Raw genomic sequence first — 26,737 nt, forward strand, 5'->3', positions numbered from 1 at the left:
GAATGTGAAATTCATAATTTACACAGTCTCACATTTCAAGACATAAATCTAAAGGTAATTAGAAACACTGCTGTCTATCAGTGAGTGTGTGTGGTCATTCTTATTATTTGCAGTAGTACTTATTGTTGTAGTAGTAATATTTTGTGTTAATTGCGTTTTTCTAATGTAAATGCACATTTTCTGCGCCGTTTTGCTCTTTTGGGTGCGCTTGTGTGCGAGGGGCGGGCCGGCTTCAAAAGGGCGGGTGTTCGTAGTTTTGAAGCGCATGATGAAGCCGTGAACAGCCTGCAGCTTTGCCTCAGCCTCCTCTGCTTTGCTCTGCATCGTTTGCTAATTGTGAAACTGGGAGAAGCGTGAGCAGAGAGCCAGTCGACGTTCAGACAGACAGACTGCCCACTGTGAACACTGTGACCGTGAACATGGCTTCCTCGGAGCTTGGTGAGTTTCTCTGAGCATGAAGCAAACTTTCTGAGTTTTGGTGTTGCGACATGCAGGCTGCTAGCTGACTGGCTAACATTAGCCAACGTGGTTAGCTCCACTTCGCTAAAAACGGGCATTTATTCTTCGTTTGCGTTTGTAAAATGACGACAAGTCCTGAGTTAAATCTCTGCTCGTCTGTCTTTGCAGCACTTCTGAGTGTTTCTGACAAAACTGGACTGTTGGACTTCGCTAAGAGGCTGGTTGGTGTGGGGCTGTCTCTGGTGGCCTCAGGGGGCACAGCCAAAGCCCTGCGGGATGCTGGACTGGCCGTCAGGTGGGTGCTCCACTAGCCCTTAAAGTCAAAACCATAGGCGTCCACATGTATTAGTACTGTAGATACCTGCAGCATGTGAGGCCTTCTCTGAGTTCTCAGAGTCTCTGCTTTGTGTCAGGGATGTGTCTGAACTGACTGGACATCCAGAGATGCTGGGCGGCAGAGTGAAGACCCTGCATCCTGCAGTGCATGGAGGTATCCTGGCCAGAAAAACACCCAGTGACACCGCTGACATGGAGAAGCTGGGCTACAGCCTGGTAAGGTGAGACAAACACAGCAAACAGAAATGGGCAAAAGCTTTCTCAAGCATGTAAAATACTCTGATGTGTACAGTATGATGGATATTTGTGTGTCCTTGCAGTAGAAAGAGAAAAAGCTGAGTGGAAATGAAACCCTTGTGCATATGTGACCCATGTGGAATGCAGGCACGTGCTTTTTAATCAAGATGCATGTCGAGTTGATTTGGCTGCCGGATAATTGGAAACCTGCTGCCCGTGCATGCTCATCCTGTGACTCCTGTTCGATTGGAAGAATCTGATTAGATTTCACTGTGTCCTCAGTGGAAAATTAAACAACACATGACTGAAGTTTAGCAGATGACTATTTCTTAACAACTTTTTTTTTTTTTTTTTTCTTTTAAAGACAAGAAAATCAGTGGATCCTGTTGTCAGTGTGCAATTCTTGCTTCTTCTGTTTTTTGTCGGATTATTAAAAAGGTTTGGCAACATCTGAAAAAATGCTGAAACTGCAGTAAAGTTAATGGATTTAATTATTTCATTTACTGACTGTTTACACAAGTAGTCATAAGACACGCTTGAGCAAAGCTTGTCTTGCTTTGTACTTTCTTTGCTAGTGGTCTCAAATAAAGAAGCGGAAAAATGTATTGCACACACACACACGATTAACCCCCTTCAGTGCTGCAAAACACGATTTTGATCATTACAGGTTGAACATTAGAGTTTTTCAAACAGCAGGGGACCCTGCTTACCTACCACGAAAAATGCTCAGTGCCCACCAAAGATGTTTTATCCAGAACCAAAGGGAAGCACCAGCACGTTGACAAAACAATCTGTTTAACCAGTTGTGGTAATTTCATTCTCATAAGTATGTCAGACACTTCTGCTCAACAGAATCCGAGGAAATACGTGGCTTTCTCTCAGACAAGTTGCAATAAGTTCATCGAGTTTATTATGCCTCTATGCATAGACTGAAAACATTATGCATGTATAAGAGAATTAACTGTGAACAGCTTGTTTTGAGCATGTGGATTCCCATAAACACCTTAGGTCTATGTAGTATCTCCCACTGAACTGATCTCCATCTTTAACTTATCTGAAGCTGGCAGAACTGCTGTGTAGTGTGCCTCCACAGCTGGATCAGTAAGAAGCAGCTGTGCACCCACATTTAAAATGTGAGGGCCCTCAGTTCATTATTGTACTCCAGTGTTTGAAAGTTTTTAAGTATGAAAAGATTTTCCTTTGTTTGCCCTTTTCAAGAGTGGTGGTGTGCAACCTGTACCCATTCATAAAGACCGTCTCTAACCCGGATGTCACGGTGGAGGATGCCGTAGAGCAGATTGATATCGGTAATGCATAGAAGTGCACTCTTTGCTTGCCTGTCTTACTAATGATGAAACACTTATTTGTGTACTCTGCGTGTATTGATAAAAACTGTTATTTCTTCTCAGGTGGTGTTACTCTGCTCAGAGCAGCAGCCAAGAACCACGCTCGGGTCACCATTGTGTGCGATCCTGCTGACTATTTGCTGGTTGCCAAGGAGATGGAGAATTTGGCGGACAAAGACACGACCCTTGAAACTCGCCGGACTCTGGCCCTGAAAGTGAGTCTGTTTTGTTGCAAGCGTGTGACCTGGTTTTCTGAGAAAGGAATTTTAGGAAAATACAAACTTGTAGACTTTTTGAGGTGGGCTTTTAGATTTAAAGGTTTTAATGTTATAATGCAGTTTTGGGGGGAGTGGGGTTAAGGTGAGGGTTGGTTTTGGATTATGTTTTGAAAATGGGGTAAAAGGGCATGAGCTGTCAACTCTCCAAACGCATAATTTCTCATTGCGTTTCTGCTTTATCATACCTGTCAGAGGGACACCATTTAAAGTTTGTCATTCAATTCAATTTTATTTATATAGCACCACATAAGACTAGACAAGATAAAAACCCTACAGTAATACAGAGAAAATCCCAATAATTGAACGACCCACTGTGAGCGCACGCTTGATGACAGTGGGAAGGAAAAACTCCCTTTTAACAGGAAGAAACCTCCAGTAGAGCCAGGCTCAGAGAGGGGCAGCTATCAGCCGTGACCAGGTGATCACATGAAGTCACATGTTTGCCTGTTGGTTGGTATACTGCAGTTTCAGAAATTCACATATCACTACTTTTTATATTTTATAAATTGCTAGCTGCTTATTTTGGTTGGGGGGTAGGGCAGGGAAACATGGCCAAAAATATTTATCACAATATATTTGAAAATTTGCGATAAAGATGTAATTGGCGCGAGACAAAATACCTTACAAGTCCACAACTTAGATGGGGCTTTTTTGCACTAATAATGTATTTTCACTTAAACAAGCAGCTGTTGTTTATGTGCATTAAAGTTTAACAAATTTAACAGTGCAAATGCAAATTCCTTGCTGACAGTTTAACCAAAAGGCATTTCCAGTGGAAATTGGCCGACATATCTTCAGCATAACCATGTGTAATATCCACAAAACTTAAAAAGGGGTTATACACACACACACACACACACACACACACAATACGGTAATATTATGTTGAAGCACAGTACGTATCACTCCGCCAGGCTCCTGACTGCGGTTGCCGTAATGCTCCGACAATCCATCAAGCGGTGCGGTTTTGTAACTTTTGGAAGTCGTACTAAAACATTTTTTTTGACAGATTTTCGAGCGCTGCATAAAATTGTTTCGAGGTCAGTAAACACAACCTGAATTCATACATAAGGCACACGGGATTATAAGGAGCACACAAAGGATTGATTTTAAGTGCGTCTTATTTTCCGAAAAACACGGTAATAACGACGGCCCGCTAGCATGCTCTACCAAAAATTGTCCTTTGGTGTGTATCTGACTTGCAAAAGCCAAACCATTTCCATATCACTGAAGTTGCAGCATTTTTACAAACCAATTCTGGTTCATCTGTTTCATTCAACGATGTGCTTTCGCCCTCATTCTCCGTCACCGCCATGCTTTTTCTGCCATGTGCGTATGAAAACAAAGACACTGCGCATGTGCGTTTTACCCATATTCTATCGCCATATTTCATTTTCTTATCATTGCCTAACATTAAACTTACAGTGAACGGTATGATATGACTCAGCCCTATTGGGGGGATGTCTTTAATGCCTGATCATGTATTGAAGGAGCCATATGTTACAGCTAGTTGCCTTCAAAACGATGTTGCTTAAATCTAACTTTAATAACCAGTTGAGTCAAAGACCGTTTCCTGATGGGATTAGTCATAATCCTGCGTGGAGAATTTTAAAAGTGCCGTTTCAGAGTTGATCACATGAGCCTCGAACATCCATCCATTCTGTTCAGACTTGTTCCACTTTAAGCTCCATGCTGAAAAGAGACTTTTTGTTTGGAGTAAGAGGGGAATGTGTGTGTGGGGGGGTGTGTGGGGGGGGGTGTGTGTGTGTGTGGGGGGGTGTGTGTGGGGGGGTGTGTGTGGGGGGGGTGTGTGTGGGGGTGGGGGGGTGTGGGGGTGGGGGGGTGTGTGTGTGTGGGGGGGGGGGGTGTGGGGGGGGGTGTGTGGGGGGTGTGTGTGGGGGGGGGGGGTGTGTGTGTGTGTGGTAAGGTATCGTTGCCAAAATAGCTGCTGCTGCTTGACGTGTGGGGGACTTCAGGGAGTTTGCGTTCTTTTGATCAATCCTTTATAATCACAACATTGTATTACCTAGTGCTATTTTAAGATGGCTTATGATAAAAAATAACAAACAAAAGCTTGAGGGTGATCATTAAGGAGTTGCTCCTCCCCCTGTGACTATTTGTTCTGGTTTTGCTATTTGCTCAGAGATGAGCGTCAGCGAGTCGAAGTCCAGGCTGTTTATCACAGAGTGATGAAATGTGTTTAACATTTGAGGAGCAGTGAACTCTAACCTCACAGTCTGACTGCACTGAGCATTGAGTTAAATACTGATAACTGTCCCACTTTGCCTGCAGCCCTTTTTTTTTTTTTTTTCTTGTGGAGAGATGGTTCCTTCCCTAAAACATCAGAAAGTGATGTAAGCAGTTTTTTTTTTTTTTTTTTTTTTTTTTTTTTTTTTTTCTTCTTCCTAACCTTTCTCTACTCACTCTGCTTCCTGTGCAGGCCTTCACACACACAGCACAGTATGATGAGGCTATATCCGATTACTTCCGCGGGCAGTACAGCCGCAGCGTGTCCCAGCTGGCTCTGCGATACGGCATGAACCCCCACCAAGCACCTGCTCAAATCTACACTCTGCGCTCGGCTTTGCCGCTCACAGGTACCCTCACACCACGCCATGCCACGCCGCAATCTGTCCTTTAATGTCACCAGTCCTCTTTTAACGTTCCCTCTCTTAGTGGTCAACGGTGCTCCTGGCTTTATCAACCTGTGCGACGCTCTGAATGCGTGGCAGCTCGTTAGGGAGCTGAAGAGAGCCCTCGGCATGGCTGCAGCGACTTCCTTCAAACACGTCAGCCCTGCTGGTAAGAAAGAAAGACCCCATTCAGACGCACTCTTACAGTTAACAGTGTCCGCATAGATCTGACAATGAAAGCTGTCACCTTGTTTCTGAAGGAGCCGCAGTAGGAGTTCCTCTGACCGAGGAAGAGGCCAAAGTGTGCATGGTGCACGACATGCTGAAGGACCTCAGCCCACTCGCCACCGCCTACGCAAGGGCAAGAGGTTAAAAAGTCACCTGTATAGCTGATGCCCTGAAATGATTGTGTGCTGGGCTCTTTTTTTTCTTTTTTTTTTTTAATGTTATACATTTACTCTGTGCCTCCAGGTTCAGACAGGATGTCTTCATTTGGAGATTTCATTGCTCTGTCAGATGTGTGTGACGTTCCCACTGCTAAGATCATATCAAGAGAGGTAAATAAGAGGGCAAGCTTTTTAATTTTTTTAATCATTACTATTATTATTATTATTATCTTCTTTATAAAAAAAAAAAAAAATTGTGTAATGTAACATTCTTAGGTCTCAGACGGTATCATTGCTCCTGGTTATGATGAGGAGGCACTCAAAATCCTTTCCAAAAAGAAGAATGGCAACTACTGTGTGCTTCAGGTGAGGGCGCTGTTTCCACACGTCTGTATTTGTCTGTGTTTTTGGAAGCATGTCTTTGGATGTACTGATTAGCTTAAAAGCCTCATAATTCTCAGACACATGCAGATTGAATAACCAGCTCTTTTCTTTTCTAGGCGGATAATGTAACTGGAGTAGTTGCAAGTCATGCTGAAGATAAAAATGTGTACAGTACAAACATACTATGTAAACTGGGTTATGTCCGTGCTTGTGTCTCAGATGGATCCTGACTACGAGCCCGATGACACCGAGGTGAGAGTGTTGTTCGGTCTCTATCTCAAACAAAAGAGGAATGGAGGACGTATCAATAAGGAATTCTTCAGCAACGTTGTTTCCAAAGGCTCGGTAAGACACTGAAGTGTGTTAACGTTTTACTGACTCGATCCAATCTGACAAATTTTAATGCCTTCTGTTGTGTCCTAAAGCTCTCTGAGGAAGCTGTGCGTGACCTCACCGTGGCAACCATCGCCGTCAAGTATACGCAGTCTAACTCTGTGTGCTATGCTAAAGACGGACAGGTAAGAGGTGGCGGATAAATGAGGGAGGAATCCAGAGGAGCCTCAGTTGTTCCCTAATCTTTCTTCACCTGTGTTTTCCAGGTTATCGGTATTGGTGCAGGGCAGCAGTCTCGTATCCACTGCACTCGGCTGGCGGGTGACAAAGCTGACAACTGGTGGCTCAGGCACCACCCTCGAGTCCTGAGCATGAAGTTTCGCAGTGGTGTGAAGAGAGCAGAGATGGCCAACGCAATCGACCAGTATGTGAGCGACACCATTGGAGAGGTGAGGGAGTAACATTTGGAGACGTGCACTGTAGTTACTAGTGAGGAAAAAGTACAACTGTGTTTTTATTTTGTTTGGATGTAAACATTTCAAGACTGCATTTGTGTTTATATGAATATTTAAAATGCGTACATGCAACCCTTTGTGTCTTAAATGCAAAGAAGAACTCAGCTTCTGACATGGACACAAATAAATATGCAGTTTTAAGTGTTTTGTACAATAGATGAAGAATTACTGTATTTTGCAAGATGTAAACACATCCAATGTTCCTGTGCATATTCAGGACTGAGGCACAAAGCAGCAGATTATTTATTAGGTTAATAGATTCTCATTTTTTGTATACAAAAGATTTAAGATGTGCCCACTTCTGATGTTCAATGTCATGTCAAATCACACAGCATGCCAAGTTTGAGACTGTGAGTAAATGAAAGGCTGTGTCCTGTGTATATTCTGTCCTGTGCTGGCAGGGCCCAGACTTGGAAGTTTGGAAGTCGATGTATGAAGAGGTCCCTGAGCTACTGTCAGAGACTGAAAAGAAGAACTGGATCAGCTCACTGCAGGCTGTGGCTGTCAGCTCTGACGCCTTCTTCCCTTTCAGAGATAACATAGATCGGGCCAAAAGGGTAAGTGCCTTGCACGAAGAGCGTGTACATGCTGCACACACCTTGTCAATCTCACTGCAACTTAAACCCTGGTCTCCCTGTCATAACTCACATTTCCTTTCTGTGTGTGTCTGTCTCCAGAGCGGCGTTCAATACATCGCAGCTCCAGCGGGCTCTGCTGCTGATGAGGTTGTGATCAATGCCTGTAATGAGCAAGGCATTACTCTGGTGCACACCAGCCTGCGACTCTTCCACCACTGAGTTCAGTAAGCGTTGAGTTCGCTCTCAGTTTCGTGTCTTTACAAAGACGAAATAAACGTGTGCAACATTGCTGATCTTCAGACATTCCTACATTTAGCTGAACTGTAGAAACAGACGCACAACTTTGTAACACACTAAATACATTCCTGACTTGTGATCAAAATGTTCAAGAGTGTAATACTGTAACTGTAGCTGATCCTTGTAGGTCAGTCTTGCAACACTATAAAATAAACTTGGAGTTTGACTTTTTTGTCTCTTTCATTGTGCTAACTGCATGGCACTGTTAGTCCATTGCATTAATCCAGACTCAAGGTCACAGTGCTTCATTGGGATTGCAGTGAATTGTTCAGCAAAATTGAACTAGCGTGAAAAAAATGTGGCTACAGTTAAATCACGATTCAGCAAAGGGAGCAATACATTTTTCACATGGGGCCAACCAGATTTGGATGAATAAATGCAAAATATGAATAATGAAAAACCTGAAAATGTAAGTGTGACAAATATGCAGAAAACTAAGAAATCAGGAAGAGGGCAAATATTTTTTTCCTGCCATTGTAAGCTTATTGTTGGCACCTTAACCCACCCCCCAACCCTAATAAGAAAGCAAAACACCGTGGTAATGTTTAAGAATCTCTCCAGCTTTATTAAAATAAGGGACTTCTATTTGTCATCGGTAGAAACACTTTGGCACAAAGTACAAAAATAGAACGGTTCATATCCTTGTTCAACACATTCACACGATGAGATCAAAGGGATAAATTACCAGAACTTCAGAATGTGTCAATCACACACAGTGCGACCCCTCTGTAATGGAAGAGGGGCTACAGAAAAGAGAAGCACATTTTCGAAGACCGTTTCAGCAACACTGCACAGTGCGTACTTTATGGGTTTTGGTCAGAATACAATTGGGAAAAAAATGTAAATGGGAAACAAATGCCAATTTCACAGATGCGTAAATCTGACTGGACAAGTTCTAAATAACTTTAGAAAGTTGGGGGTTTCTGTTTCTAATACATCACAATTTCAGAAGCCTGGAAGTCGACAGTGAATAGACTCAAGTGAAGATTAATGATGAGGGCAGCAGAGCAATGTGATAAGGCAGTTAGTTTGTTTCATCACAGACAGCGTGGCTTCTACAAGGTGAGACAGTGCAGCAACTTGACGGTAAGGGAGCAAAGCAGATGTCAGATGACCAGCTCATCATTCCCGAGGATTGTGAGGAACGTGTGCATCTGCCAGCAGTTCAGGCCGGAGGCACTCAATGGGGCAGTGAATGTTCTGGAGGATGAATGGTGGCACAGTTATAAACTTTGACACGTGCAGACTGTTACACAACAGATTACTGCAATTTGAAAACTGATATTTACAGTTTGTATTATGGCTCCTGATTTTCAATACATTTCACTCACTTTGCGCAGTGTGTTGTCTCCATATCTGATTGGCTGCAGCAGACCGACATCGACGTCACCACCTGGTCTCCTGCAGTTCTCGCATCGCCAGCCCTAATAAAGGCAAAAAAAAGCATTTAACCACGCCCTCCGTATCTCTGGATGATCCCGTATGATGTAACGAGAACACGAGGAAGGCTCACGTGTCTTACCTGTTGTCCTCCAAAGCACGTGCAGGTGCAAATAGAACCCAGGTACTCCTTCTGCCACTGGTTGCCCACCCGGTAAGTTTTGCCATCATCGTAACACGTGGACTCATCTGCGTGAATAGATATTAAATGGGGTTAAAAATGACACGCAGCTCATTCACTTTGTAACAGCCACAGAACATTTCAATTAAAATGTTAAAGAGGCCTTACGCGGTTCACACTTAAACTCTCCTTTGCCGTTTCCTAAACAAGTGCAGCTCATTAAGTTCCCGTTCTCTGAGCGACGATCCCATTTCTCTCCAATTCTGTAGTTGTTGCCATTGTCGTGGCACCACTCTGAGAAGAACATACAGAAACCGAGTGAAATGTATTCAATTTCCATCCATGTACACGTATTGGGGAAAGATACCCTAAAAACCTACTAGATGAATCACATCTGAAGTGGCCGCTGCCCAGGCCCAGACACCTGCACGACAGCTTGAAGCCTGTCTCAGACATCCGCTCCCATTCAGCACCGACGTTGTGATGGGTGGCAGTAAAGGCATCATAGCACGTGTCTTTATTTGAGGAATCTCCCTCTGTAACTGAAGGAAGAAGAAAGTGGGGGGGAAATTAGCCACGATGGGCTTCATTCAGTTTCCTTTAATAATATATTCAGATACATCACAGCTGGAAGCTTACTTGTGTTTCCAGCAGTCACTGTCTGCTCCAGAATCTTGTGTTTGAGGGCCCCCAGGAGTGCCTCCACAATAACGTTATAGTCTGCTCCGGGAGTGAGTCCTAGCAGGGTAGCAGTAGTGGCTGTGCCTGGCAGGCGGACCTGGGTAGAGAGGAAGAAATCATAGCTTATTCTCATAAATGGAATAATGAGAATAATTGAATGATGGACTGGCCTCTTACCTGGAACATCTTCTCATTTAGCTGTGTGATGGGATGACAGGACACCAGGTAGGCGTTGCTCTGCCTGTAAGGCTTCCAGGAGACGGTGGTCTGAGTTTGGGCCTCCAGCGGCACACTTGTCTCGTTAAAGAGTATGGGTCCAATGGGCATGTTTAGCTTCACAATGGGCTTTCTGCGGCCTTCTGCATCAGGAAGGGGCACAAACACCAGGGGCTCACGAACTTGGCCATAGGGAGAAAGTGGATTCCGATTATATCCGTTGTCTCCATTGTTGTTGTACTCTGTGTACTCCACATGCTGGCTCTGATCACCAAACCCATGGTTATTGGTGCCCACTAACTGGACGTTGTTGTCCAGAGATTCAGGCACATCCAGCCTGCCATTTCCAGGGCGGTTAGGCTGGGGCAGAGGCAAAGGAAGCAAGGGGTCTTGAGCTGGCAGGAGAGACGAGGTTACGGAAGCGAGCAGGTTAGACGAGGGGGAGTAAAAGCAGAGCAGCTCTAACACATCTCAGCCAAAAGGGATGACGGATACGCAGCAATGCAACTCACTGCAAAGTGTGTCATAATGCACTATTACAAACACACTGAAATATTTTGAATGACACTTGCGAGGACATTCAAAATAACAAAGTGGGTATTATCGTTTTAGATTTTGGAAACACACTTGATCTAAAGCTTCATACAGCTCCAGCTGAGCAGATGAAAGCTGCCGTTCCCCCCCCTTAATCTTACCAGTAACTGACTCGAACTCTGAATGGATCCTTTTTACTTCACATTTATCACCATACAGAGAAAAAAGTATCAGTAATAGTACTCACGAGTCCTGCTCCTGCCCACCAGAGGTGTGCTTCTCTGCGTGTTTTGGATGGCGATGATCTTGATGATGTACTCCGTGTCTGGTCTTAGATCTGAGCAAAGAAAAGGAAAAGTGTTGTTTTTCCGTGCGTAATTGGTGTGTCAGGATAATCCTGTGTGATGCTTTAAAAGTCAAATAAAAGTACGTACCACTGATGGTGGCGTAGTTTTGGCCAGCGTGGGGTCTTGGGAAAAGCTCCTGTGGTCTTCCTCCCGACTCTTCATAGGTGACATAGTATCCTGTGATTTGCGTGGGAGGTGGCTGCCAGGTGAAGGAGATGGAGTAGGGGGTGACGGATGTAAACTGCAGGTTGGTGGGCGCCTGGACCAGCGGGGCAGCTGTAAGGACAAATACAGCTGTTAAACTGCCCGAATGCTATTTTTTTTCTCTGTGTGTGCAAACTAGGATGTGACCTGTGTGAGGCTGAAGCTGCATTTGTTGTGACTTAACCCTTTATCAGCGTAAGTTCATACAAGCAGCCTGGATTTATTTTGTAACTTTGGCTGTAAAATTACAAATTATTTCTCACTTTAACGCTGTAATGCCAGAAGTATCATATCTGATATTTTTGTGATTTTTTTTTTATATTATTTTGGACATTTTTGTGACCTCTACATCACGAGTGTGATTTTTTTAATCTTTGAAAAACTGATGTACACAATCAGATTAAAAGTGCAAAACTGCCAGAGATTTAGGTAACCTCAAGCTGCTAGCCCCAAACAGGTCAGGAAACCTTGCATGCTTCTGCCTCTTCTAGTTGCAGTTGTCTCTTGAATTACATAACTTAAGGAACTGCGATGTGTACTATGCAGATCAGTGTACTGTAACATTATGTAATGACAGAAATCAAAAACCAGAATATTACACTGAAATTAATATTTGTAAAAAAGAAGCCGTTTTTAAACCTGGATTTTTGCATTACCTGTTTGAATTCTGAGAGTGAATGGGTCGCTCCTTGTGTTCCCACTCAGAGTGTACATGTTAACATTGTAAATAGTGTTGGGCCGCAAACCTGCAACACAAAAACACACTTTAAAGCAAGACTGAAGCTCCAAAATCTCTCTTTAAGACCTTAAATGCGTTAAACTGTGGCATACCAGTGAGGGTGTAGGTGTAAGCTTCACTTGGGATGGTCTTGGTGATGGTGGGATACGATCCACTCTGGGGAATGGCTTCAATAAGGAAACCAGTGAAAGGTTCCAGCTTGGAACGCCAGGTCAGTGTGAAAGAACTATCCATTACTTTCATGACACGCACGCGGCGAGGAGCACTCAAAGCTGCATTGAGGGGAAACAGAAGCAAACTTAAAAAGATCAGTTACACCACGAGTGAGGTCTGCAGATGTGTCCATTTATGGCACAGCACGTTACCTTGCAGCGTGGTGGCTTCTGCCTCCGCTGGTCTGCTTGTGACTGTGTTCTTCAGAGCGTAAACCTGCACCTGGTATGTGGTTGCCACCTACACAGTACACAGTTCATATTTACTCACTGACCCATTGTGGATCCATGTAAAGATTCACACATGAACTCTGCTCACCATGAGCCCTGGCACCACAACACGAGTGGTGTCCGGAGCAACGTTCATTTCTCTGTGAGGGCTGTTGATGTTCTTGGGGCTCACGACTACACGGTAGCCGGTCAGGCGCGCATCTGGAGCTCGCCATGACACAGTGAAGGAGGAAGGACTGACCTCTGAGATCGCCAGGTAGGTGGGAGCAGGGATTACTGAAGCACAAAGACACAGTGTCAAGGCCAAAGTTTTAAGACGGGGATATCAAATGGAGACAAATGCTTTGGTGTATTTCTGCTTAGCGCTACCTGTGGCCTGAGTTCCCACCAATGGTGAGCTGGGTGTTCGGTCATGGAGGGCGATGACCTTAACAGTATACTCTGTTCCAGGGCGAAGGTTTCTCAGCACCACACTGTCCTGGTCCCCTCTGGGTGCTGGGCGCAGCTCTCTCTCACCTTCCTCTGCACTGGTGTACAAGACACGGTATGATGTTACTGCACCGTCTGGGCTGTCCCAGGAGATGCGCATGGAGGTGGAGTCGATGTCAGAGAAGGTGAGCTCCTTCGGACGGTCCATAGCTGCAGAAAAAGAGGAACAGAAAGATTCCTCAGTGCTAAATAGATTTTTCCTGTTGGCTTTGGAGGAAATTTACCTGAATTTCCTGTAGCAAAACTGCAGAGTATAGCTTTAACATAGTGCAAGGGAATCAGGACAAATAAAGTTAGAGCTGAAAGAGAAGTGAATTAAGTGAGACTAACCAGTGACTGCATTTTCTATTAGCGGGGAAGACGGCTGTCCATTATTGCCCAGGGCATAGACACTCACAAGATACTCAGCAGTGGGCATCAGACCCGTGAAAGTCACCTCGGTCTGATCTGTAACAGGAGAGCAGAAAAGGAGCCAATAAGATGATGAGTGTTGTGTGTGAAAATTTTAATCATCATGGCAATCTGATTGTGAGCATCTGGCATTCCTTGCAGGCCTTACCAGGAGCCAAATCCTCAGAGTAGGAGGGTCCCACGCCATTTTTGGGAATACTTGTGACTCTGTAGCCTCTGATTGGTCCCCGAGCAGGAGACCAACGCACTGTGATGGCATTGTCACTTATATCAGCCACCCGCATGTCAGGAGGGGCCTCGATATCTAAAGGAACAATGGATAAAGCTTTAGATTTACCATAAACACTCAACATTAAGTTGCTTTTCCAAAAGTTTTCCCGTATTTCTGTACCAGTCCTGTGTGTTATGTAGACGGGGACACTGGTGGCGGGGTTATCGCCTCGTCCGCTAACTGCATAGACTGTGATGGTGTATTCAGTGCCGGGATTCAGTTCGGTGATGGTGGCAGTGGTTTGAGTGCCTGGGACATTAATCTCCCGAGGAGTCTCGCCACCTGAGAGGACAGTATAGAAGGCCCAAGTGTTAAACTTGTGTGGCTGATGTTAGAGGAAACCAAGAATTCAAAAATAAAATGTACAGACTTCTTCCTGCATAGGTGATCCTGTAGTTTCTCACTGAGATAGAGGGAGCATCCCAGCGTATGGTGACGGTGGTTGGGGTGGATCTTGTTACCACTAGGTCAGTGGGCGAATCAGAGACTGAAAAACATTAAATAACAGAATAGAGAAAATCACAGAGGATAATTATGGAGGAAAAAAAACATTAAAACAGATGAGGAATGATCACGCCCACTAACTAAAAGAATAGGTGGGACTCACTTGTTGCCTGTGTGCCAGTCAGAGGCTGACTCTCCTGGCTGCTGCTCACAGCATACACATATATCATGTACTCGGTTTCAGGTGACAGTCCAGTCAAAGTGTAGTGGGTTCTGGTTGGGGGGAGCCTCTCATCCTTGGCATGTCCACCACTGGTCTTCTGATAGCGGATTCGGTAGCCCGTGATTCTAGCCTGTGGAGCTTGCCAGTGAACTGTAAAGGAGTCTGTCCGAATGTCGGAGAAGTCCAAGCCAGTCGGGGAATCCAGCGCTGGAAGAAAAATGTAGTGAAAAACTGAGATACATTTTACATATACATATACAAAGATAATGCCAAATACAGTCTTTCTAGTAGAAATAAGCAAACGTTAATGTAAAAAATCTGAAATGGATCAACTGATATTAATAAAAATCAAACAAAAAGTCACCAAATGCAGGCAAGCTTTAAATAGATTAGGTAACTCTGGAATAAGAGACAAAATATTTATTGTTGATATTATTTATAGTAGCATTGTAGTTATTCTGTTATAGTTTATTCTGCAGGATAATATGCACTCATACATCTTGTCAATCACACTGTATTCACACTCTCGTTTAACACCCTTTTTACCCTAATGAACATCACATCAAGAAACTAGTGACTGAGATAATAAACTAATACCAGTGAAGTGAGAATTGGGATCTTTATAGACTCTTATGCTTCTTTTAAGTTTCCCCCCGCCCAGCATTAGAAAAATGATGGACATTTCAGACTCGGGGGCTACATCCATCTTTTATTTGCAACACCCTTGGTTCTTCTGTGAGGCCACCTGTGTAGATACTCACTTGTTTTTTGAGTCCCTGTGGCTGGTCTACTTTCTCGTTCACCATACACACACACCACACTGATACGATAGTCAGTGTTGGGCTGCAGGTCTGTGAAGATGATTGGTACAATTAGTATTGTTCGAGATGGAGCAGTATAAAGCACAAGTCATTTTGCCTTTTCAAGCCTCTGAGGTCTTCTTACTTTGCAGCAAGTAGGTGTTGGTAGCTCCTCCAACATTGACCTCCTTGATGTCATTATCAGTGGATACGGGGTGATAACGGATAACGAACCGAGAGATGTCGTTTGGTGTGGCAATTCTGGGGACTGACCAAGTCACCCTAATGTGATCAGGGCCCACTCCTCCAAACTGCAGGTTGGTGGGAGCTGGAATGGCTGTAAAAATGAGGGGTTATAAGCTATAGCTATCACTGGTAACGCAATGAGTTTAAGAAAATAATGGAGGACTTCCAGTGGCACAAAGAAAATATCACAGAAATGATTAAATTCAGATATTTGCTGCAGTGTGGCACACTTAAAAAAGAATAAAGGTGCCTCAGATCAAGACCCAACCCCTCCCCAGTGATGGACTGAAAGAATAAATCACCAGCATGCGTTTGCTTTGTGCGTGTGGCCGGCTCGCTGTCCCCCTCTTCTGTAACAGTGAAGATACTGATGTCATAGTCCACACCAGGCTCCAAACCACGAATCGTGTAATAACCAGCAGATGCTTCCACCATATCTTGAAAAATTGGCAAGCTCTGGCCTGAAGCTACTACCACTATCCGGTAACCAATAATGGTAGTACTGTTCAGAGGGATCCAGTGTAGCCCAATGGTGGTGTCAGTAATGTCGACAAAGTCAATTTGACTTGGAGCAGGGATGTCTGAAAGGGTTAGGCATGTTGCAAAGCGCAAGCAAATTTAGACAGACAAAAAAGACCCAATTATTTCATTGGTTATATCAAGAACATTCATTTGATTCCCGATAAAGCATTCAGAGAACCTGGGTATAACAGTAACCATGCAAGACAGTTACACATAACTGGATTGGAAAACATTCAGAATTAAAATTATAATTAAAGGTAAATATAAGGCAGTAATAATACTACTAATGGACATGCAAAAAAATCCCAAAAATATTCACCCTACCAAGTGATAAACACGATTTCCATGCAAATGGTCAGTTAGCAAATAATCATGCTAGCAGTAGATTATAAAAAAAAGCTGCATTAGACATTTGAACCAACTGAGCTTAAAGAACACTGACATTTAGATTTAAATTGGTTGCCAAATAGTGAGCTCCAGCACATTGTACATAATGACATTATTCTTCTGTCTAGTGGGTAAAAATTAACTAATGCAGCTTTAGTTTCTTCTGAAACTAGGCCAAGCTCTGTGGGGATGGGAGTAGCAGGGTCCATTTTCATTGAGTGGGAAAATTATGTCATTTGTTCCTCACGATGAACCAGACACACTAGTCTTTGTGGCTTTCTACCACGTGTAAATGACTTCCTCTGGCTCTTACCTGTTGTGACAATAGTGGACACTGGACTGCTTTCCACATTGCCCTTGGTAGCGAACACGCTGATGTTGTACTCCATACCCAGAGTCAAGTGCTCTAGAACAACTGAGGTCTGATCAACTGCAACAATCTCTTCAAGCGAGTATCCTCTCTGGCCATTGGTTGGTCTGCTTGTCACTCGGTAGCTTGTAATACCTGCAGAGAGATGGAAAATATAACAAATTCATGAATTAATATTAGAAATCAAAGTGAAATACCAGGAACAGCTTTTTGTTCTGGTGAAAAGAAAAAAAACTATTTGAAGGCCAAGGTCTAGAGACCTTCTGTGATCCAATGGGCTGTCAGTGCGTGGGGAGCAAAGTCAATATTTACCTGGTGTTTTGGAGGCTACCCAGTAGGCTGTGAGAACTCCTGTGTTCGGGTTGGACTCAAGTCTGAGGTCAGTGGGAGGAGATAGAGCTGCAACAAGAAACAGCAGACCATGACGCATTGAAAAAAATCTTCAACGCAGCAAAAAATGTCTGGCACAAAATCACGCCAAATGGTTTTAACGGCACTCTGTCAGCTCAGAGCAGCATCAAATCAACCGGACGATCGGTCACACAACTGGTTTTACAGTTGGTTTTGTTCAGCAGTCACCACAGTGCCTGGCTTTTTATTTGTGAAATTAAAACAGATACGCACAAGTGACAACATTGCGGGTGATGGGATTTCCGCGGTTCTGTCCATTGTAGATGGGCTGAACGCTGTAGGTGTACTGAGTTCCTGGAGTCAGACCATCTACATAAACACGTCCAGAGGAAGAGGTTTCTTCTCTGGGAGACTCGCCTTCCTCACTGGGCAGCACAGACAGCTGGGGAAATAAAACGGACATGAGAAAAACTGGAGAATACGCTTAAAAGAAAAAAATTAACAATTAGAAACAATTAGCAATGGCCTAAACTCTGCCCACTCCAGAGGATAAATATTAGGCTCTTTGGCTCTTTACGGTTCCGCTATGTTCACCAGCTAGTTTCTAAATGTGCTTGGACACTGCTTGGAGATAAGTAGTTAGTGAACAGCTCCAGTGATTCCTTTAATGTAATGAGCTAACCTTGTAGCTGAACCTGCGGACAGGTATCCAGGTGACGATGATCGAGGTGTCGGTAACCTCAGTACTGAAAGTGGGCGCATTTCCCATCTGGGGAGCTGTAAGAAAGGGAAGAAGGTGGGGAGGGGGGGGGGGGGGGGGGGGACAATATTTTAAAAAGATTGGAGCAATTTATTCCCGTCTTTACTTGTGTTCGGTTTCTCCAAATACCGACCGGTAGTAAAGTATGTGGTGACGCCCTCGCTGAGCTCATTTTCGAGATCAGAGTAAAGGGTGGCAGTGTACTCCGTATCTGGACGTAGATTCCTCAGTAGGTACTGGGTAACCCTGCCTGGGATCCTCTTTTCAATGGGACTTGAGCCTTCGATGCTCAGGTAAAGGCGGAAACCACTGACAATGGCACGAGGAGCCTCCCAGACAATCAGTGCGTTGTCAGGGCCGATCTCAGTGAAGCGTACATCGGTGGGTGCATCAGGTTCTGGAGGAGGCAGAAAGCATAACACATGTGAGGCAAAAAAGATCTGTTGTGTTTTGGATAAAATCCCTGCGTTTATGTGTTTGGGCTTTTTTCCAAAGTGGCACTTACTAGTAGCCTTTTCTCCTACAAGAGGCTCACTCTCCACTCCGCCGCTGATGGCATAGACGTAGAAGCGGTAAAGCGTGCCTGGCTGCAAGTGGGTGATCTCAGAGTATGCACTGGTGGAGACAGGCAGCCCCAGGGGCCTTACGTCAGTGCCATCAGACCCAACGGGGGAGAAAGTGACTCTGTAACCTGACACCTCATTGGGTGGACCGGTCCAGGTGATGGTGACCCTCGTATCCGAAACCTCGTAGAACTGCAGGTCTGTGGGGGCTTGGACCACCTCTGTGGAGAGGAGAGTGCTAGTTGACTAACAAGGGTCACAGTCAAACCTTAGAGTCTCCTTAGGAGTTTTTTTACTATGTCATTGTCTACGTTTGGAGACAGAGAGACAGAGAACTTAATATTTATTTTACATTTATTAGGCCCCATAGGTAAAAACATAACCTTTAAAAAAAAAACCTCATACCTAAGTTATATATAATAAGTATACAGAGCTAAATATGCAATATTAGGTGCAGATATTACCGCTGCTTTTTAAAAATCTTTAATTTAATTGTGCTTGGCTTAGATAAAATAGATGCTGTTAGCTTAGAGTCTAAAATGGAAATCCATTTAAAAATATTCTCAAAGATATTAGAATGATTTATGAATGATTTATGAATGATTTATGAATGATTTATGAATCCATCCTTGCCTTTTTAAGTGTTTTAAACTAAGTTTAAAGAGGTCACTGTTTTGCGGCCAAGTCTGATTTAAAAGAAGTCATCTGAGGTCCATAATATTTAAGGAGACAGGAAGAGAAATATTACAATGGTATGGCTATAACCATAAAAGCACATTTTGACAAAGCCATGTTTTGACAAGCCCTCTTAACTGAGCAGTGAAAAGCCCTTTCTAAGTCCCTATAAGGAATCTCCAGCTGCAAGTATAAACTGAATCTGTTCAGCCTTCACAGACAGCCGAAAGGCTAAGAATCACCTAAAAAGAATCCTGAGCAATCTAAAGAACAGCATATTGTTCAAATCTTTCACAAAAAGAAAAATTAGGTTTTACAGTGCTAACTCGTGAATTGATTCTGTTTAAAAGGCATATTATGTCTACCTTGCGGAGGAGATCCAGCAGTGTTGACCTGTACAAAAACAGGCTCACTCTCCTGGTCCTCTTCCACGGCGTAGATGCTGATGTTGTAAAGCAGACCGGGGCGAAGGTCAACCAGGGTCACGGACGTCTCTGACTCTGGGAGGGTCAGCTCTGTGCTGCTGCCTTCCACTGATGGTGTGTAGACCACACGGTAGCCTGCAGGCACAAGTATACAGTTATACACACAGCCAGGATAAGAAAAAGGATTTATATCTCAAACAAATACAAAATAAATGGTTTGTTACCAGTAATAGGAGCCTGAGGTCTGGACCAGCTGATTCGGATGGAGGTTTCGCCCACTTCATTGACAACATGCCTAGTAGGTGCGTCAGGAGCTGCCCAAAGGATGAGAGGATCATTCTTTCAAACGCACTGGGTGACTATGAGTGTAACATCACAACAGTGGAGAAGAGAGCTTCTCCTACCTGTGGTCTGTGAGGTAGTGAGGATGAGGTTGGGCTGCCCCCGACTTGGGACCTCGAAGACGCTGACGTTGTATCTGCGTCCAGGCAGGAGATTACTGATGGTGACAGAGGTGGATGTGCGAGGAACATCTGGAACACAGTCAAAAGTCAGAATATAATAAAAACTGAATTGATCTGCAGGAAATATGGAGGCATTACGGAGGTTTCAGGGATGGTCAAAGGCTCTCACCCAGAACTTTAGGCTTGGACCCCTCCTCACTGAGCTCATACTCCACCCTGAAGCCAGAGAGGGTTGTATCAGCTGATGTCCAGGATACAACAAAGCTGTTTGAGGTGATTTCTGTCACAGACTCGGAGGTGTCCAACACAGGTGGAGGTGCAGTCGTCTCTCCCTCATATGTCTCCACTTTTGAAATTAAGGAGCATGGCGTTATTTTAAATATTTCTTTAGATGTGCTGCTTTGGTGTAGCCATGTAGCTGTAAAGCATACTCACAGGAGCCAAGGTTAGTAGTGAAATCAAAGCGCGTGACCTCACGGCGTCCATAGTTCTGAATGCTGATGAGCTGACCCTCATAGGTGATGCCTGGACGCAGCCCGCTAATGGTGTAGGAGTTGATGTTGCCCGGGATGGTGACCTCTCTCCAGGGAGAACGGGTGTTTTTCTGCAGATTAGCGATAATGAGAGGTTGACAAGTTTAAACATTTTAATCTGTGAAGATAAAGAAGAGGTACTCAACAAGAACTTTTCAAAAGCACTTAGGGAAAAAATAGAGATTTAAACATCTATATTTACTTTATAATGAGGTAAAATCCACCTATGGGCAAAGACAGAGTTATGACTAAATAAATCAAAAGGGTGTGCAGGGGAGTCATTAATTAGCTCTGGGAAATAAACCTGTGGTCTGTATATACTGGAGACTGGGCAGCCATTCAGTGTCAGCTCTTCCATTAGGAGTATGTCAACTGGCTTTGAACTGTTAGAAAAATATAAACTTTTCAAGCAGGTTTCAGACTTTGAGTGGCTTTGCTGTCCAAGAAATACAGTCCAAACCCATAAAGCGGATGCAAGTTTGACTTCAGTTGAAGTTCATTAACCTCTCAACCTGCCTCGAGACGTCTTTGAGGTCTTCAAAGAGAAAAAACAACAACACTGGATGTTTATCTGGGAATCTGCTAAAAACCTGCGTGTACAGACTGCAAAGGCAAGTAAGTTTACCCTCTAATCACTTTGTTTGTTCAACCTTCAGACTTCACCAGAGGCACTCACCCTCAATCACAAATGTATCCGCCTTTACTAAATGCTACTATTCAGCAAAATTAAAGCCCAATTTTGAGCAAAGAAATACGACTCGCTTTCATTTCTGGAGGCAATTTGTAACCGAGGGAAGCGAAAGTGAGACTCACAACTCTCCATTTCAGGATGTACTGGGTGATCTGAACAGATGAAGGGGCGTTCCACTGAATAGGGCGAGAGTCAGACTGTTTCCCAGCCTCTGTGATGATCACCTGGATTGGTCTGCGGCCATCTAAGGAGAAAAAAAAAGATTTAGGAGAAGACATCAGGAGTAAAGGAAAGGGTAGAAGTGAGAAGATTTTTTTTTCACATAACTTAACAGCATTGTGTGTAGGGAGTGTGGTTGAAAGTTGGCTACTTTTTGGTGAGTTCTGTCAGAGGGAGTCATTGCTCGGGGACAGAATCAAACCACCAGACGATGCTAAACCAGCTCAAACACCCACAGACATTTTCAAGTCAGATATAACGTCTGCATACTATATTCATCATGGTTTATCTCATCTCTGTTCCCTAGAGAACACAGTCAGACAGACAGACAGACAGACAGACAGATAGATAGATAGATAGATAGATAGATAGATAGATAGGACTTTCTGATTGCGTGAGATTCATTTAGCAAGGTCAGTTTTGTTTGATTCAAGGCTCACAATGCAGTACAAATTCCCCCAGTAAACAACTAAACAAAGGCAGGAAGTGACTGCCTTCTAAGCCCCTCTCCCTTGTTCAGCAATTCACCTTGTTCCAGCTTAGCAAGTCAACAAAACATCATTCAGCATCAGACAGACAGGGTAACTCCAGCTTGCCAAAATTTCAACATTTGGCAGACTTTAAAGTTACGCAAAAAAAAAAGAAACCCACAAACCCCCGCTTCCCTCCACCTGTCTGGCAAGGTTAGGAGTAAGTGGGAGGAAGTCAATAATGAATGGGAGTTGGTTTAGTACAGCAAACATGAACTGAGCACCAAAATCCATATAGGTCGGTGGAAAAGCTAAAAGAAAGGACTATTTGAGAGAAATTGTGAAAAAAATTGGAATACACCTCTCACCATAAATACTTTGTACAATGGTACCTTGAAGTGATGCAGATTGTTAAGATTCACTGAGCTTCAGACCGATGGTTACAAATGAGAAAAGCTTTAGGTTTAGGCTGTTTTTCAGGCTAAATTTTCAACCTGTTTGTTTACATTCTGGCACATTTTCGACCACAGAAGTCCCTTAGATGCTGAAGAAACTATTTTGAATAAGTCAATCTGGCCACGGTGGAACAGCTAAAATGCCAAAACTAAGCATTCAGAATGGCAGTCCAAAAAATCAGAGGGCGAGAGTAGCTACGCCCATCTTTCATGTACTCTCTATGACTCAGAACATGTGGACTTTTAAAACAGAGCTGTGCATTTTTACCTTGGTAGGTCTGCTGGGGCTCGCATCTCATTTCACCAATCCCATTTCCATAACAATAACAGCGGTAGTAGATGCCATGGATGGCTTTGTCCCATGTCTCGCCGATCTGATAGAACGTCCTGGTTTGTGGTTCTTGACACTGATCTATTGCAGAAAACACAAGGAGACAAAAGAGTTGAGCAGATGGGACAGACGACTGCGGGGTTGTTTTTCTGAAGCTGCAGCAGTTCTCAGTATTTAATCCCCAAAAAGCCAATCAGTAATGAGCCGTGAACGTACCAATAGCGTCACACTTCCAGTATCCACGTCCTTGTCCAAAGCAGGTGCAGTTCATCATGTAGCCTTGGTCGTGGCGCTTGGTGAATTCCTGGTTTACTTCATAGGTCAAACCATCAACTATACACTGATCTGGATGCACAGAGAAAAGACAGGAAGGTGAATTCACCTTTTATTTAAAGTTTCACATTATTCGCAAAGTATTTGAAGACAAAATATAAAAGGTTTTGTTAGATTTAGCCCTCTGACCTAAAAGCTGTGAGTAAGCAACACAGTTCCACTCCCCACGGCCGTTTCCCAGGCATGTGCACTGCATCATGTGACCCAAGACGTCATGGCGTTTGTCCCACTTGTCGCCCACACGGCGCATCACTCCATCACTGGTGGTGCATACCTCTTCATGAGCTAATTAAAGAAGGAAACATAAAAAAGCTATCAGTGTGTTGGTACATGTATACATTCACATGGTGCTGCGTATGTCCAGACACAGAGTTTTTCTTGGTCCACTTCAACCCAGAATTTGTATGTTACTGTTACGTAACAGCCTTAATAGCATCATCACTCTCCCATGACCTCTTTAAGTGCCAATTATTTACTCCTCAATTGTCTACAAGTGAACCTTGCAACCAAATCGTCATTATAGTCTGTGAGAAACGACTTGATGAGAAGAAGACAAAAAGCATTTTGTGCAATCGGAACAAAAATGGCAAAAGTATTTAAATGCCCAACTGTGTTATATAACAATATACCAGTTCAGTACCTTCAAATGAGAAAAACAGCAAACACACTCACCAGCCATGGGACAGAATCCAAAACGCTGTTCTGAATCATAGTCGTAGGTGGTGCCACACCATCTCATGTTGTCACGGCGCCCATCAGTGGTGCAATCGGTGTAGTTGCGACCGCTGTAGAGGAAGGGGAAGTGGCACAGGGCACCGTTGGAGTTCCCACCCCGTGTTGTCACAATTGCTGGATTCAAGAAAGTACACATACAAGTTAATGCATGCTTATCTGGCTCTAACCACACAATTATTCATACAATCTTTATTATGTGAGTGGCAAAACTTTGGCAAAGTTGCAGTTTACATCTATGTTCCTGAGTCTCACCATTCTTTTCAGTGCAGAAAGAGTACTGCTGGTCTCTCTGATAGTCTGAGGTTGTAGAGCACCACAGCTGCCCATCTGAACGTCCATCTGAGGTGCAAGAGTAGTAGGTCTTCCCCATGAAGACAAAGGGGAATACACAGGGTTGGCCATCAGAGTTCCCACCGTACACCTGGTTCCTGGCCTCTGTGTGAAAAGGGGTGGGTGGGAAAAATGACTTCAGTATACCAAGAAAAGAGCAACATGCAGAGCTGCAATTTCTTGGGATTGACTCCAAGAGCCACTTGAGCCAGCCTCAAGACTTCTGTATTAAAATACCCAATTTTATTTGCTTCTGGTACACACCCCATTCTTGACAGCTGACTCCATTGCCCAAACAGGTACAGAGCATCTGTTTGCTGCCCTGGTTTTTGATCCAGCGCTGTCCATCGTAGTAGTAGGCTCCAGAGTCGGTGCGACAGGTTCTCTCAGCGGGAAGCTCAAGCTGCCGGACTGGGGTCAACACGACTCTGGCTGTAAACAAATTTTAAAAAAACAACCAACGTCAGGTCTGTTAACAGCGACAAGCTCAGAGCTCTTGTTGAGCACTGGTTTCTGATTTTCAAGTCTCACCTCTTCCTGAGCTGTGTCTTTCACACTTTGATTCACCTCTGCCGTTTCCTAGGCACACACACTGCAGGCGATGTCCGCTTGTGTCAGTCCTCGTCCATGTGTCTCCAATACGGTAGGACCTCCTTGTGTCCTGGTCATTGCAGCGGTCTGGTTGGTGTACAACAGTGGTTAGTAGCTGCCCCTGAAGAAAAGCTTGCATTTGTGCTTGTGTATGTTTGGATTCTGCTTACTTCTTGAGGTGCATGTGATGCGTCCATTCCCCTCGCCCATACAGGTGCAATCCAGCATCATCCAGCCTTGGTATGGCTTCTCCCAGGTGTCTCCTACAGCATACGTGGCAGCTAAGCTATTGTCATAGCACCTTTCCCCTGCAGAAAAATAAACAAATCTTGATTTACTGAATCTGCAGAATCTAAATCACACTGGGCAATTTGTATTAGACATAAACCAAACAAAAATCAATAGCTGGAGTGAAAGATGAGCAAATCAGAGGACATGCTGTCTCACTCGCTTATCTTGTTTGACTGGACTCGTGTCAAATATTTGCAGTGGTATCAAAGAGTCACGCTTCTGGGAAATGTGTGTGTGTGCATCCATGTTTGTGTGTATGATGAATATATAAACTTTGATCTTTTGCAATATTTTACATTTGTCTGCTTTTCATAGTTCATATGTGAAATTTTCTTTTCTGCCCTGCTCACCGAGAGGTTTGCATGTCCACTCTCCTTTGCCATTTCCAAGACACACACACTCCAACATGTAGGCACCGGTGTCATGAGGCCTCTGCCAAGTGTCCCCGATTTTATAAGACCTCCCACCATCGTGGCATCGATCTGTGAATGACAAAATGTGAACTTGCTGATTTCAAAGACCTCTTGTATATGCGAGATGGCACACATATACAAATTCTGGTTCAATAATTAAAACTTAATTTCAGGAATAAACTGAACCATGCAGAGGTATTGCCATGTGTGTCATGCACTTTGACGAAGAAAAAACTACCATGCTAAGGCATACCACTCCAGCACATTATGCTGTTTCAACGAGGTTAGTATTTGGTATTCTAGGAACTCACGCGCTATTGTGCAGCTGATCTTGCCGGAACCAATGCAGGTGCAGTCCCAAGTCATCCTCTCATGTAATCTCTCATAGGTTTCACCCACCTGGTATGTCCGGTCATTGTACTTATCATAACAGGATTCCTCCACTGAGAGGAAAAAACAAACAGCACAAAGTTAAAGAGGCTCTTACCGAGAAGCTGTTCTGGAGTCTTCTCTTGCGCGTAAAAACGCACAACATCTGTGCCTTTCTCCGTGTATTCGTTGCTTTGTGTGTGTGTGTTTTGTTTTTCTTTCTTTTTTATTATTTTCACTTGTCGGGATCAACACAAGAGTCGTGAAACAAGTGATAGTGCACTACAAAGACGCACTAACCTTCAGGCTTAGTTTTACACTTGATGCCTGCTGCTCCACTGCAGGTGCACACCAATGTGCTACCAAGGTAAGGTTTCTCCCACTGTTCGTTCACTCTGTATGAGCGACCGTTTTCCTCACAGCCGACTACAAATAATATATTATTAAACATTTTAACAGTAGAATGAACATTAAACTTTTTGTTTGCTTTGGCTCACATGGAAAGAAATATATCGAAATCACGTGTTTCTTTGTTGTTGTTGTTTTCATTTAACACAAAACGCACTAGAAATCTCTTTCTAATGCATGAAGTTACACAGTCAGGCCCCCTGAATTCAAGAATAAGTTCTTGTACCAACCTGGATTAATAGCCGATGTATCATGAAGCTCGGGATACACCTGATACTGGCCAGTTTGTCTTTTGTTCTTCTTTGGCAAGCCGTGAACTGCGCTGCTTACGCACAGCGCAAGCAGTAACCCTGTGAGCGGGCTACCCTTCATTTTATGGAACGGAGAATTCAATGAAAAGCAGAAAAAACTTAGATGATGGGGGGAAAAGCAATAGCAAAAAATAAAAAAAAAAGCAAGTGAAGTATTAAAGGGCTTGGAGAGAGCTGGTTCCTGCCCCTTATTCTCAGCTACCTCGGCTGCTCCTTCTCGGCAGTTCACTTGGCCGAATCGCAGCTGGTGCGCCAGACCTAGCGGAGGGCTGCGCGCTGGTTTTATACTAGGACCGCCACAGCAGCAGAGGAGGGGTTTAACGGGAGACTGGAAGACCCGCCCGAAAAG

At 44.0% G+C, this 26,737-nt stretch overlaps 2 protein-coding genes across 4 annotated transcripts; one reads left to right on the forward strand and one right to left on the reverse strand.

Annotated features, from left to right (window-relative positions):
- The first annotated feature begins 246 nt into the window (after window positions 1–246).
- Window positions 247–7,949, forward strand: atic (5-aminoimidazole-4-carboxamide ribonucleotide formyltransferase/IMP cyclohydrolase). Its single transcript, XM_085158862.1, has 15 exons — window positions 247–438; window positions 628–754; window positions 873–1,016; window positions 2,251–2,339; window positions 2,442–2,593; window positions 5,097–5,253; window positions 5,333–5,458; window positions 5,550–5,657; window positions 5,761–5,846; window positions 5,952–6,041; window positions 6,279–6,404; window positions 6,485–6,577; window positions 6,659–6,841; window positions 7,309–7,464; window positions 7,585–7,949. The coding sequence occupies exons 1-15, from the start codon at window positions 420–422 to the stop codon at window positions 7,702–7,704; spliced, it is 1,776 nt and encodes a 591-aa protein (XP_085014988.1). The 5' UTR covers window positions 247–419; the 3' UTR covers window positions 7,705–7,949.
- Window positions 7,950–8,321: 372 nt separating this feature from the next.
- fn1b (fibronectin 1b) lies at window positions 8,322–26,660 on the reverse strand. 3 transcript variants are annotated; one of them, XM_085158833.1, is made up of 46 exons: window positions 26,308–26,660; window positions 25,970–26,095; window positions 25,612–25,743; window positions 25,238–25,369; window positions 24,767–24,904; window positions 24,537–24,683; window positions 24,270–24,437; window positions 23,928–24,110; window positions 23,613–23,789; window positions 23,070–23,225; window positions 22,824–22,952; window positions 22,545–22,688; window positions 21,255–21,376; window positions 20,344–20,512; window positions 20,078–20,254; window positions 19,849–19,977; window positions 19,669–19,758; window positions 19,385–19,579; window positions 18,287–18,565; window positions 17,915–18,178; window positions 17,704–17,798; window positions 17,295–17,463; window positions 16,983–17,069; window positions 16,614–16,805; window positions 15,694–15,972; window positions 15,291–15,482; window positions 15,107–15,196; window positions 14,286–14,552; window positions 14,049–14,165; window positions 13,799–13,960; window positions 13,556–13,711; window positions 13,327–13,443; window positions 12,877–13,146; window positions 12,596–12,783; window positions 12,430–12,517; window positions 12,157–12,336; window positions 11,982–12,071; window positions 11,209–11,397; window positions 11,022–11,111; window positions 10,202–10,635; window positions 9,983–10,121; window positions 9,724–9,885; window positions 9,512–9,637; window positions 9,305–9,411; window positions 9,114–9,206; window positions 8,322–8,982 (listed from the first exon to the last, which is right to left on the reverse strand). In XM_085158833.1, the coding sequence occupies exons 1-46, from the start codon at window positions 26,447–26,449 to the stop codon at window positions 8,905–8,907; spliced, it is 7,356 nt and encodes a 2,451-aa protein (XP_085014959.1). In that variant the 5' UTR covers window positions 26,450–26,660; the 3' UTR covers window positions 8,322–8,904. The 3 variants fall into 3 exon arrangements, with proteins under 3 accessions (XP_085014959.1, XP_085014965.1, XP_085014974.1); XM_085158839.1 differs by lacking the exon at window positions 25,970–26,095; XM_085158848.1 differs by lacking the exon at window positions 15,694–15,972.
- Window positions 26,661–26,737: the final 77 nt, after the last annotated feature.

The sequence above is a fragment of the Neolamprologus multifasciatus genome, chromosome 1, assembly GCF_963576455.1.
Source record: "Neolamprologus multifasciatus chromosome 1, fNeoMul1.2, whole genome shotgun sequence".
NCBI classification, from domain to species: domain Eukaryota; kingdom Metazoa; phylum Chordata; class Actinopteri; order Cichliformes; family Cichlidae; genus Neolamprologus; species Neolamprologus multifasciatus.